The sequence below is a fragment of the Oryctolagus cuniculus genome, chromosome 11 (genome assembly GCF_051225735.1).
Source record: "Oryctolagus cuniculus isolate XC-2025 breed Fujian yellow rabbit chromosome 11, ASM5122573v1, whole genome shotgun sequence".
NCBI lineage: Eukaryota > Metazoa > Chordata > Mammalia > Lagomorpha > Leporidae > Oryctolagus > Oryctolagus cuniculus.
Genome location: NC_142877.1, coordinates 105,063,987 through 105,077,484, shown reverse-complemented (window position 1 = coordinate 105,077,484; position 13,498 = coordinate 105,063,987). Strand labels below are relative to the sequence as shown.

General features: G+C 42.4%; 1 protein-coding gene across 1 annotated transcript; it reads left to right on the top strand.

Annotated features, from left to right (window-relative positions):
* Window positions 1-5,440: 5,440 nt before the first annotated feature.
* LOC149123598 (nuclear inhibitor of protein phosphatase 1) lies at window positions 5,441-7,422 on the top strand. The gene has a single exon (XM_089308884.1). The coding sequence runs from the start codon at window positions 5,497-5,499 to the stop codon at window positions 6,550-6,552; it is 1,056 nt and encodes a 351-aa protein (XP_089165010.1). The 5' UTR covers window positions 5,441-5,496; the 3' UTR covers window positions 6,553-7,422.
* Window positions 7,423-13,498: the final 6,076 nt, after the last annotated feature.

Here is a 13,498-nt window from a genome sequence, read left to right as displayed (position 1 = left end):
TTGCTTCACTTACAAAAATTGTGAAGAAAAAAGTCTTATTTATGTAGTAAAACGTATTATTTAGCACTGTTGAAGCAAAAGTCAGGATATCACAAATCTGCAAAATGTCAGAGCTAAATCCTACTCTTTCAAAATGATGGGATCATAAGTCCCATTTTATTTTTATGATTTGGCTTGTACATTGTGAATATTTCAGTGTCTCTCCTATGCCAAAACACAAAATCACACACCCATGCACTCCAATTTGTTTCTTAGTTTGGTAATTTGTGACTACATATTGACACTGACCTAGAAATGTTCCCATTGCTGTTTTAAATCTCATGTCAGTGGAGAAGAAATTGAAATCTGCTTTGCACATTTCTGTCTGGTTTCTTGTAATTGTCCAAAATCTGACATTATCTGAGAAATGCTGATTGGACACTTGTGAGATAGTATTGTACCCAAAACATTTTAATAGTTGTGAAAGGAGAAAAATAGTTGCCCCACAGAATTTCCCATGTTTTTCTGTAGCTCAGAAGCTTACACTGATCTTAATGCAACTCTGTACTATAGCAGTAGTAACCTTAGCTCTGAGCCCTAGTAAAACGTGCATAGTAAAAATGACTATTATGATGATCCATTTCCACGTTTTCTTCCTGAGAGCTTGGTGAAGCCCTCAAAAGCAGCATTCTGTTCCAATTTTCTTCATCAAGCTGTCAGTACTCAGTAACAAAGACAGGGAGAGAACACACTGTTTCCTTAATCTTAACACCTTGCTGATTCAAAATAATTTATTTTAAGGCATTTGCAAAGAACCCTCAAACAGCTAACATTCATTTCTAATTATACATTTAAAGAAATACACCTTTTAAAACAGACATTCTTTTTTATTAACATGATTTTAATTTACAGCAACAAAGCAAAATAATTAGGCTGTCAGCTTTGTAGATCTCAGTTTGCAAAGGAAAAAGAAGTATGCATTTTATGATATATGCATAAAGCCAAAGTAGTTGCTTTTTGTGCATGGAGACAAGAGTTCATGGAAAATCAAAAACATTTAATTTGCTTTCTGAGCTTTGCAGCTGCTCTTACCTTAGTTACTTGTCTTTTCAAGTAATTTTTAAAAGAACACCTTAGAAGTTTTTTTTTTTTTTTAATTTATATTAGTTATTTGAGAGAGTTACAGAGAGAGGTAGAGTGAGAGAGACAGGTTTTCCATCCGCTGGTTCACTCCCCAGATGGCTGCAAGGGCCCGAGCTGCACTGATCCGAAGCCGGGAGCCAGGAGCTGCTTCTGGGTCTCCCATGCTTTCCCAGACCATAGCAGAGAGCTGGACTGGAAGAGGAGCAGCCAGGACTAGAACTAGCACCCATATGGGATGCCGGCATTTCAGGCCGGGCTTTAACCTGCTGTGCCACAGCGCTGGCCCAGAACTTGTAACATTTAATATAAGCTTATAAAATCCATATTGGGGCCAGCACTGTGGCATAGCGGGTAAAGCCACTGTCTGCAGTGCCGGCATCCCATATAGGTGCCGGTTCAAGTCCCAGCTGCTCCACTTCCAATCCAGCTCTCTGCTATGGCCGGAGAAAGCAGTAGAAGATGGCCCAAGTCCTTGGGTCCCTGTGCCCACATGGGAAGACCTGGAGGAAGCTCCAGGTTCCTGGCTTTGGATCAGCACAGCTCCAGCCATTGTGGCCAATTGGGTAGTAAACCAGTGGATGGACAACCACTCTCTCTCTCTCTCTCTCTCTCTCTGCCTTCTCTTTCTGTATAATTCTTTCAAATAAATAAATAAATCTTTTTTTAAAAAATCCATATAAACAACAATAAGTAAAAAGGGAGACCATCAGAATTCTCAACCTTTTCAAATTTAGTAACCCAATAGATTTAAGGATTTATGAAATAGGCATTTCTGTCACTTGCATTTATAATACTGCATTGAATTGACTGTCCATGAGGAAAATTTAAAAAGCTTCACATACAATGTATATTATGAAAAGGCTGCTTGGATTTCCAATTTTTTTGCATCAAAATAAACCTTGTAATTCTACTTTTCCATGAATTTTTTGAAGTTCCTTCATATTTCCTTGTAGTAAAAGACAATAAGTGCTGCGTGTATCTTTGCTTCTAATGATGGTTAAACACAAAACTTTGATCTTTCTTATAAACACAGCTGTTGTCCTATCATTGGGCCAAATCCAGATAGGATTAGACTCAGGCCAAAATTAAGGTTAATCTTCACAACCATCTCAAATAAGAACTTTCTAATACTGTTTTAGGAAATATCTATTTTTGAGACAAAGGAAATAAGTCCCAGACAACTAACCTCTAAAGTAAGCCAGAGACAGCTCAGTGATAAATTACACCACAGTGATAAAGTGAAAACTGTCTAACCAAATAAGTTCATTTGGGTTCATTTTTACTTAGACTAGAATGGTACGAAATGACTTTCTTAGTTAACATTAAGTTTAAAAATTTTTTTTTAATTTATTGGAGATGGAGCTCCTGTCAGCTGGTTCATTCCCCAAATGATCATAACTGGGGCCAAAGTCAGAAATTCAATCTAGGTGTTCAGCATGGGTAGTAGAAACCCAACTACTTAATCATCTGCTACCTTCCAGGGCCTGCATTGACAGGAAGCTGGAATCAGGAGTAAGGTAAAGAACCCATGTACTCTAATATATGCTTAATTGCTAGACCAAACACCCATCCCAACATAAAGTTTAAATCAGACCAATAGAAGTTATTCATTGAATTTTCTACCATATTTTCTTGATTTAATGTTTCTTGGGCTAAGTGTTAATATTAATGAAATTAGTTGTTTTTTTTTACAAATAACTTGGATATATTGTAATTACTATGTAATAGCTCATTTTGATTTCCAGCCTAACAAATTTTTCATTAAGATTTGACTATCTGGAATTTTTTCCCAAAGAAGCCTTTTATTTAAGGAGTACACATTTAATAAGTACAACTTTAGGAATACAGTGATTCTTCCCACCATACTCACCCTCTCACCCCTACTCCACCCCACCTCCTCCTCCCTCTCCCAATCCCAGCCCCATTTTCCATTAAGCTTCATTATCAATTAACTTCATACACAGAAGATTAACTCTGTACTAAGTAAAGATTTCAATAATTTGCAAATATATACATACACACACAAAACTGTTTGAAAACAAGTTTTACAGTTAATTCTCATAATAACAATTCATGGACAGAGGTCCTGCATGGGGAGTTAGTGCACAGTGACTCCTGTTGTTAATTTAATAATTAACACTATTATGTATGATGTCAGTGATCACCTAAGGCTCTTGACATTACCTGCCATGGCTATGTTAGCCTTTTGAATCCACAGTCTTTGTCAGTATTTAGACAAGGCCATAAGCAAAGTGGAAGTTCTCTCCTCCCTTCACAGAAATGTACATCCTTCTTTGATGGCCACTTCTTTCCACAGGGGTCTCACAGAGATCCTTCATGTTGGACATTTATTTTTTGCCACAGTGTCTTGGCTTTCCATGCCTGAAATGCTCTCATGGACTTTTCAGCCAGACCAGGATGCCTTAAGGGCTGACTCTGAGGTCAGAGTGCTATTTAGAGCAATTGTCATTCTATGAGTCTGCTTTGTGGACTGCTTCCCATGTTGAAACATTCTCTCCTTTTTAATTATATCTATTATTATTTTCTGTCTGGAATTTTAAATTGACAGGTGTTTTGTAGGGCTGATTCTTCTGAGAATTGGACACTGATATGCCTCAAGCTGTGAATAGCTAATAACATTTCTCTACAAATTGTCTGTTCCAGAATATCTATGGGTTTATCCCTCTCCTGAAGCCTACAGAAATCTAATACTAGATTTATCTAATGGGATGTCCCTGAACTTGATTTTACACAATTATAGGACTTAATCATATATATAGTTGCTTCAGAGATCTAGCCTCATCTTAAACTTACCCCACAAATGCAATAAACCCCAAGCTTCTGGAGAGTTCTGGAATTCTGTCAGTGTTTTTAACTTTTCTTCTTCCATCCACCTGATACAAAAACTAAGATGTCTCTATATAGATATGTAATCTTTACAAAAGCCTAGGTCATCATTCTCCAATCTACTGATGGAAAAAAAATTAGGAGAATATAGAATTATAAGGGTATCTCAAAAAGATATTAGAATTACCACCATCAAAATCTTTTTTTCCTTAGAAGTCATACTTTTCAGGGGTCCTTGGATGAAATAGCCCCAAAATCAATCATGCTCATATTTCTAACAGATATTGACTTCAGTTATCCTGACATGCCACCTTCTGCCCCAATACACCGTAACAGGTAGGAAAAGAAATGAACTTGCATCTCATAGGGAAACCACTTCGAGTCCTAGCTGCTCCACTAGTGCCTTGGAAAGCAGCAGAAGATAACCCAGGTGCTTCAGCCCCTGCATGCGGGAGACCCGGGAGAAGCTCCTGGCTCCTGGCTTCAGATCAGCCCAGCTCCGGCCATTGCTGCCATTTGGAGAATGAAACAAGAAGATGGAAGATCTCTAACTCTTTCAAATAAATAGATATATACATAAGTACATACATAGATAAATACTATTGATGTAGGAAGGGAGGTAGCTAGCAAAGAGGAGCAAAGGATTGCCAGCACTGCGCTACAACCTCGCCACCCCTGCAGCACCACACGCACCACCGAACCCCACCCTCTTCCGTGCAGGCTACAAATATCCGAAACCACTGCTGGCTGTGTCCCCATGGTGACCTTTAGTTTATTATAATGAAATTGCCAACATTCCCACTCCCATCATGCAGGAAATGCCATAACACTTCCAAGATTTTTTTAAAAAGGACAAGGAAATGGGTGGTACTCAAGCCCAGCCCCATATTCCACCCACTTTGAATATTCATTAAACCTCGCCCCAGAAACCACGCCCATGGCCCCAGATCAAAGAAAAGAAGGGCTCCAAACTGTTAGTTGCTCTAACTGATCAGTGCTCATTCCTTGAGTGTGTACTTTCACTTTCAATAAACCATGCTCCTCTGCTTACCTTTCCTTACGTCTCATTGTTGAATTTCTTCGGATGTTGAGATAAGAACCTGGACTAAGCCTACATAGGGGCCGCTCCAAAACACTATTTTGGAAAGAAATTTCAGAATTTTGGCCGGCGCTGCGTCTCACTTGGCTAATCCTCCGCCTGCGGCGCCAGCACACCGGGTTCTAGTCCCAGTCGGGGCACCGGATTCTGTCCCGGTTGCTCCTCTTCCAGGCCAGCTCTCTGCTGGGGCCCGGGAGTGTAGTGGAGGATGGCCCAAGTCCTTGGGCCTGCACCCACATAGGAGACCAGGAGAAGCACCTGGCTCCTGGCTTTGGATCAGCACAGCGCAACGGCCGCAGCGGCCATTGGGGGGTGAGCCAAAGGAAAAGGAAGACCTTTCTCTCTCTCTCTCTCTCACTGTCCACTCTGCCTGTCAAAAAATAAATTAATAGGCTCCGGGCCCGCCAAATGGGAGGGGGAGACGCAAGATGGCGGCAGCCGCGAACTCCGGCTCCAGCCTCCCGCTGTTCGACTGCCCGACCTGGGCAGGTAAGCCCCCACCTGGTTTACATCTGGATGTAGTCAAAGGAGATAAACTAATTGAGAAACTGATTATTGATGAGAAGAAATATTACTTATTTGGGAGAAACCCTGATTTGTGTGACTTTACCATTGACCATCAGTCTTGCTCTCGGGTCCATGCTGCACTGGTCTACCACAAGCATCTGAAGAGAGTTTTCCTGATAGATCTCAATAGTACACACGGCACTTTCTTAGGTCACATTCGGTTGGAACCTCACAAGCCTCAGCAAATTCCCATCGATTCCACAGTCTCATTTGGCGCCTCCACAAGGGCATACACTCTGCGTGAAAAACCTCAGACATTGCCGTCGGCCGTGAAAGGAGATGAGAAGATGGGTGGAGAGGATGATGAGCTCAAGGGCTTGCTGGGGCTTCCAGAGGAGGAAACCGAGCTTGATAACCTGACAGAGTTCAACACTGCCCACAACAAGCGGATTTCAACCCTCACCATTGAGGAGGGAAATCTGGACATTCAGAGACCAAAGAGGAAGAGGAAGAACTCCCGAGTGACTTTCAGTGAGGATGATGAGATCATCAACCCAGAGGATGTGGATCCCTCAGTTGGTCGCTTCCGGAACATGGTGCAAACAGCAGTGGTCCCAGTCAAGAAGAAGCGTGTGGATGGCCCTGGCTCCCTGGGCCTGGAGGAGTCAGGGAGCAGACGCATGCAGAACTTTGCCTTCAGCGGTGGACTCTACGGGGGCCTGCCCCCCACACACAGTGAAGCAGGCTCCCAGCCACATGGCATCCATGGGACAGCACTCATTGGGGGCTTGCCCATGCCCTACCCGAACCTCGCCCCTGATGTGGACTTGACTCCCGTCGTGCCGTCAGCAGTGAACATGAACCCTGCACCAAACCCTGTGGTCTATAACCCTGAAGCTGTAAATGAACCCAAGAAGAAGAAATATGCAAAAGAGGCTTGGCCGGGCAAGAAGCCCACACCTTCCTTACTGATTTGATATTTTTGGTCATGGAAAAGGGTGGGGCTGGGTGGGAATGGGGTGGAAGGGTGTTGGGGAGCTAATGAACTAGGGAGAAAACTTTCCATGTGTGCAGTATCGTCTTTCAGGATGTCTCCTGGGGTCCTAACCATGTAAATTAAAAGTAGGGGTGGGTGGAAATGTCCCCTAAAGACCTGTCGTTGGAACCCGGCGTAGAGAGAGCTTACTGTGTCCTTTAACAGGCAGCCCTGGCCCTGGCTCTTGCCCAGGCCTTCGTTGCCTCCTCCTCCCTCTCTCTTCTTTCTAGGATCATTTTTATGTTAAGTCACATACCCGGGGAGGCTCCAGGCTCTCAGATTGATCCAGGGGCCCCCAGCCCTGGGGTCCAGCAGCCTAGTTAGTATTTACTGTCCTTACAAGTCCCAGGAGACGAAAGGGTTGCTGTGGATCCCGGGTCCATCAGCAAGAGTTGAGAGCTGTTCAGCTGAGCTAGGGTTGCAACTCCAAAATGTCTCCTGGGTCAGCGGTTCTGAGGTCCAATGGGCTTTTCTCCTTTGTGCTTTCTGTTACATGAAGACACTCTGCCTTTCCTTCATCCGTGCTTGGTGCCATTGGACCTTGGTGCCATTATAGTTTTTACTGTGCAGTATTGTTTGAACTTTATCTGTTTTCTTGTCAAATCTGAGCACTCCATTTAATTCCTGAGTACTGCCCTCTTTCCTCTGTAGGTGTGCCATGAAGGCAATTCTTAAAGGATACGACCAGTTAGGGCGACTCAGACTGCAAAGGGGAAGGTTTCACTTGGCAGTCGCTGTTGTAGCTGTTGGTTTGCAGGCTCCCTCCCCCGCCCCCCTCCAGATTGAGAGCTCTCGTTCTTCAGAGCTCCAAGACTAGACCTGGCTAACAAACATAGGAGACAGAGGTAGGAAACGTCAAGATGAGCTTTGTACAGAGATTTGTACATTTGTGTAATAGGCCTTTTCACGCTTTATGTGTAGCTTTTTACCTGTAACCTTTATTACATGTAAATTAAACGTAACTTTTGTCAAAAAAAAAATTAATTAATAAATAAAAAATTTCAGAATTTTAAGATGGGTTTCCCAATATCTCACCTATTTCCTTGCAGTTTCTTCCAAGATCTAACCTCATTGTCCATCCACAACCACCTACGATTCCTCAAAAAAAATTTTTTTATTATTATTAAAAAGAGCTTCACAGATTGGAAACCACTTTCCTATATTGACTAGCTCATAAGCTTTGACTTTTTTTTAAGATAATAGCAAAGGCTATACCATGACCATCTTGGATTCTAGAAACAAAGCTCTGTGAAAAAATGTTGATGTTTAACTTTCAGATTTGTTTTAAGAAATTTTATGTGGTTGTGATTCAAAATAACCTGACTGCTTTAAGAAATCCAGGTGCTGAGTCATTTGCTGAAATAGCCAAGGGGGATTAATTAGAAGCAGCTGATCATGGCATCATTTGCTACCTTTTTTTTTTTTTTTTAAATAAATGGAATGGGTTGCCCTATGAAGAGAATAGTGCTGTCTAAGGCATGTAAAGCTCACAACTGAGGCCCACCTCATCTCTGCTCTTTCCCCACCCAAGGTGAAAAGCATCTCAGTGAATTTTAGATAAAGTACCATAGCTCTATAAAAATGGTAGTGGTTACTCCTAAGAGGAATAACCATGGGTGACATTTTATACCCCTATGCAGTTCGCTTTACTTCTAAGTTTGCTGTAATAAACATTAATTTTTTTATTAAAGGTTTATTTGAAAGGTAGAGTTACTGGAAGAGGAAGTGACAGAGATCAGTCTTCCACCTGCTGGTTCACTCCCCAAATGGCTGCAACAGGCAGGACTGGTCCAAGCCAAAAACCAGCAGCCAGGAACTCCATCCAGGTCTCCCACACGGTTGGCAAGGACCTAAGCACTTGTGTCATCTTTGCCACTTTCCCAAGCCATTAGCAGAGTTGGATTGGATGTGGAGCAGCCTGAACACAAACCAGTGCCCATATGGTATACCAACATCCGCTGAGAGACAACACTGGCCCCAATATTTAATTCTTATTGTCAGTTCTTAACTTAAAAATAAGCATATATAAACTGTCTACTAGGTGCATGGCTCTGTTATAAGTGTAAGGGAATATTAAAAGATGAAAATTGGCCTCTGACCTCAAGGAAATTACTAAGAGTTTGGAGGTACCACGTGGTCACAAAAAGATAAAGGTCACATGTGCTGAGCATCCAGGGTGATGTAAACAAGGAGTGGTGTCAGAATTCAACGGAGCAAAGGGCCTTCATGATCTTCATCTTCTAAGAAAAGGTAGGGAACTTGGGTTTCTAGAACACACCTCTGATAAGGAACGTGAGTACTATTTTCAGGGGCTGCTAAAGCAGGAGGTCTGATTTAGACACTGGACTCAGAATGTTTAGGACAGCCCCTCACTGCTCATGCCCCATCTCCTGTCAAATGCCCTCCACCTGCCTTGCATAGCCAGGCAGACACTCCTCCTCTGATCACTTCTTGAGAAATCCAATCAATGAGGCTCTAAACTCAGAGTGAAGTGTCTTCCTGGAACCCAGGGTACGACCTCTAAGTCCACCCACTATATGCTGTATTCTTAGATTCTGTATTTATCTATTTGTCACCTATTCCAAATGTATTAACAAACTGCTTCCTGGGTAGCATGTCTTTTACTTGCAAAGCAACAAATTCTGTGCACATATTCCCCCACCCACCTCCTTACCTAACTCACACATGAAACCCATGTTTCCCCTGTACTAAATAGACCCAGGCCTGGGTGCCTCACAGCCAAGGACAGCCCTTATGCCCCAAACCCAAGTGGCCAAATTTTCCTATCCTAAACCATAGGCCCTGGCCTGCCTTGCCTCCCCAGCAGAAAAGCCAGTAAAGGGTCTGGCCAGGCTTTCTTCCCAGCCCTGTTTTTGTTTCCTGACCCAAATCTGGTGCCTCCCTGTGTCCCTGCAGGGCACGATGTGGCCCCTTCTCTTGGGGATTGTCAACAATCAATTTTTCCCAGGTGTTAGCTTCTCTGTGTCATTACTCAGTCACCTCCATAAATAAAAAGCCTATAGGCACAAATGAGACAGCAAGACTTTTTGCCTCCCAAAAAAAGGACAATCACAAGGTGGTATGCTCTTCTCCTGGGGATTCTCTGACTGTAAATATCTTTCCATCTTTTCACTTCAAGTGGTTGGCTTTCTGGGGAATCAAATGTCCTGTATGGAGGATAGGAGCTCACAACCCAGCTTACTGAGCGAAGTTAGAAAACCAGAACAAAAGAAAGGAGTAGCCTGAATTCATCAATTGAAGGAACTCAGGCAGAATCCGTTCACTTAACCAAGTCTCAACACATGATTTACACTAGTCCTGCGAGATGGAATGGAGAAGGGTGTGGGGTTGGAGACACTTTATTTTCCCACTATTGTGAGCCAACACTATGCCTCCCTAATGGTTCCATCCTGAAGCAGAGCAGGGTGAGACACAAAAGAAAAATGAGATCCCATTTCTCACCATTCCCAGGATGAGAAAGAACTTACCCAGGATAAAATTAAATAACAGCAATTCTCAGTAATCTACTATGAAAACAAAGATAACTATTGAAAAATTCTTTAGATTTTTTACTGAGTACATGCAGGTGGCCCTTTGAGATCAGTATTCATTACAGTCTTGTTTTGCCTCCAACTTGCACTACAATAAATGAAATCTGGTAACACATTTTTCATTTTTTACCAGTGAGAGAAAGCCTCAAGGAAAAAATACATATTTCAGAGAATTTCTGGCAGTTGGCCATGTCTTCCAGCTATAGATGGTTTTGAATGGTGCTGGAAATTCAGCTATTAGAACGTGAATGGCACTGCTGTCACGAGCTGTGCATGACTAGTGAACAGTAATCACTAGGGATCCTAGGAGGAGGAGAGAAATCCACTCCTTCTCTAACTAGAAATCACATCTACTAGCTTTGTTTTTATCTTTTTTATTCACCCCTAAGAAACCAAACCACTTTTTAAACAATTTTTGCAACTTGTCAACTGAAAAGTTTGTATTTCTATGGTTGTATACTACATATGAGGGTGACTAAAAAGGTTCATAGAAAATGGAATTTCAAGATAAATTCATTCTGGTGCAAAAACATTGAAAATCATGCATATGGGAGGTCGTCAAAAAGTTCTTTGGAGGGACTGGCATTGTAATACCAGCATCCCACAATGGAGCGTCAGTTTAAGCCCCAGCTGCTCCACTTCTGACTTAGCTCCCTGCTAATGTACCTGGGAAAGCAGCAGAAGATGGCCCAAGTGCTTCAGCCCCTGCTACCCACATGGGAGACCCAGATGGAGTTCTAGCTTCAGGCTTCAGATCTGGCTACTGTGTCCATTTAGGAAGTGTGCCAGCAGATGAAAGATACTCTCTCTCTCTCAATACATAAATAGATAAATCTTTAAAACAGGTCTTTGGGAAATGAGTACTATGAATAAAGCATGCATAGATTTCAATTTTTAAAAAAGACATGTATTTATGTGAAAAGCAGAGTTACAGAAAGGCAGAGGCAGAGAGAGGGAAGTCTTTCATCTGCTGGTTCATTCCGCAAACAGCCAAAACAGCCAGAGCTGCACCGATCTGAAGCCGGGAGCCAGGAGCTCCTTCAAGGTCTTCCACGTGGGTGCAGGGGCCCAAGCACTTAGGCCATCTTTCACTGCTTTGCTAGTCCATAGCAGAGAGCTGGATCAGAAGTGGAGCAGCCAGGACTTGAACCAGCACCCATATAAGATGCCAGCATTGCAGGCGGCGGCTTTACCTGCAATGCCACAATGCTGGCCACAGATTTCAAATTTTTTTTTTTTTGCATCAAAATAAACTTGTCTTTTAATTCTATTTTCCATGACTTTTTAGAAGAACCTTCATATATGAATATGCCTGCTACACTTACATAACCATGGAATCACTGTCCCTTTTTCTTCTGATTGGGAGTCCCTCTTGGCCCTGGAGAGGAAGCCTAGCCAGGCAAGTTGGAGATTCTGCTCAGGGAGGCTGATCAAGAAAATATTCAGAGCTGTTAGTCCCACCAAATCAAGGATTCATAGAAGCTGGAGTAACATGTGGAAGCACAACAGTCATTAGGCCCAAATGTCATTCAACAGATACTTCCTGAAGTTGTACTGTATGTCAGACATTGAGCTAGGACATTAACAGTAAACAAGGCAGAATCTCTGCCCAAAATTGATAATCTAGTAGACACTCAAGCAAACTGACAGGCATAATGTGTACTAAGGTAAGATTAAGCAGAGCATGCTCTGAAAGCATATATTGGAAGAACAGTTCATTTAGACTTGGTAAGTCAGGGAAAGCTCTAAGGATGGCTGGTAAGACTTCTACTACTGAAAAGCATAAAGACGCAACAAAGCCCTTCATACCTGAGGTAATAATAGGATATAACCAGATCAAACAAAAACCATACTTCTCCAAGGAGCCACTGAAAAGCAATGGATATAAAAAGCCCTTACTGAAATAAATTCAAGAGATTTCTTGGTCTACATGGAAACAGAGGAGCAGAGAATTATGGCATTGCCAAATCCAGTGAGAAGGGCTTGGTCCAGGTAAAAATAAGTGAGAAAGTGATGCTCAGAGACTTTGCAAAGTCATGAAGACACCAGCTAAGACTACCAAATATAAGATGCTTGGACAGACTTGGACCTAACAGGAAAGCAATCACAAAAATAAATCTCTTAGGTCTGCACCCATCCCCAAGATTGCTAGGAGGGGCCGGGGCTGTGGCCCTCTTGCTGTGGTAAAGCTGCGGCCTGCAGTGTTTGCATCCCATAGGGGTGCCTGTTCAAGTCCCAGCAGCTCCACTTCCAATCCAGCTCTCTGCTATGGCCTGGGAAAACAGAAGATGGCCCAAGTCCTTGGGCCCCTGCACCCACGTGGGAGACCTGGAAGAAGCCCTTGGCTCCTGGCTCTGGATCAGCGCAGCTTTAGCCATTGCAGCCAGTTGGGGAGTCAACCAGCAGATAGAAGACCCCCCCCCCGCCCCCGCCTTTCCTCTCTGTGTAGCTCTGACTTTAAAACAAATAAACAAATCTTTTAAAAAATGTTGCTTATAGGTCAAGCTGCATAAGATGAATTGATCAATGAACTTAGCATCACAGAGCTCACCAGTGGCCATAAAAATCACAAGTTTTTATGGGAAGTAGTAGGGCTGGTTCCAGTAATTTCAAGAAAGAATGGAAAAGAAAGGAATTGAAAAAAGTGAAGGGGGATTATCCTTTTTTAGTTTTGCTGGAAAGATAACAAAGTAAAGAGATTTATTTTATGAAATAGGTGAAATGATAGCATCTTTGTATTTTGCTGGGAATAACCCAATAAAAAGGGAAATGCTGATGTGGAGACAATTACTGCAGTGATGTTCTTTTGTATGTGAGAACAAATGGTATCAGGAACACGGGTAGAGAAACTGGCCTGAGCTAGGAGTAAGGACAGTTTATCCACCGTAATTGAAAAGAAGGCAAAGTTTAAGGACTTGGCTGCCAGTAAGAAATAAATGTGGTGGGAACATGTGCAGATCCACTCCCAAGAGAATATGAATTTAAAGTGAAACAAGGCCTGTTTAAGGCCAACCAACATAGGCTGTATATTATTGTAAGCAGTTCCAAAAAAAGCAGAACATTTAGTTTACTAAGTTTTGCCAGGTAAGTATGACAAAGGGAAGGAGGGGCCGGTTTTTTCAAATGATCATGATGAATCACAGAATCTAAAATGGCTAAAAAAGGAAGTAAGGCCATGAGGGAATTGAGGGACAATGAAAACATAGACTCCTTGGTGGCTCAAAGAATTGTCAAAGTCGGGCAAACAAAGTGAGTGAGCTGGAAACATTAGTAGCTAGAGATCAAGTGTTTCAAATAAAGATTGTATGGAGGGTAAAGACATTGGCAATGACAAGT

Excerpts from the sequence above, each read along its gene's own strand:
- LOC149123598 (XM_089308884.1), top strand. The coding sequence starts at position 5,497 with ATGGCGGCAGCCGCGAACTCCGGCTCCAGCCTCCCGCTGTTCGACTGC.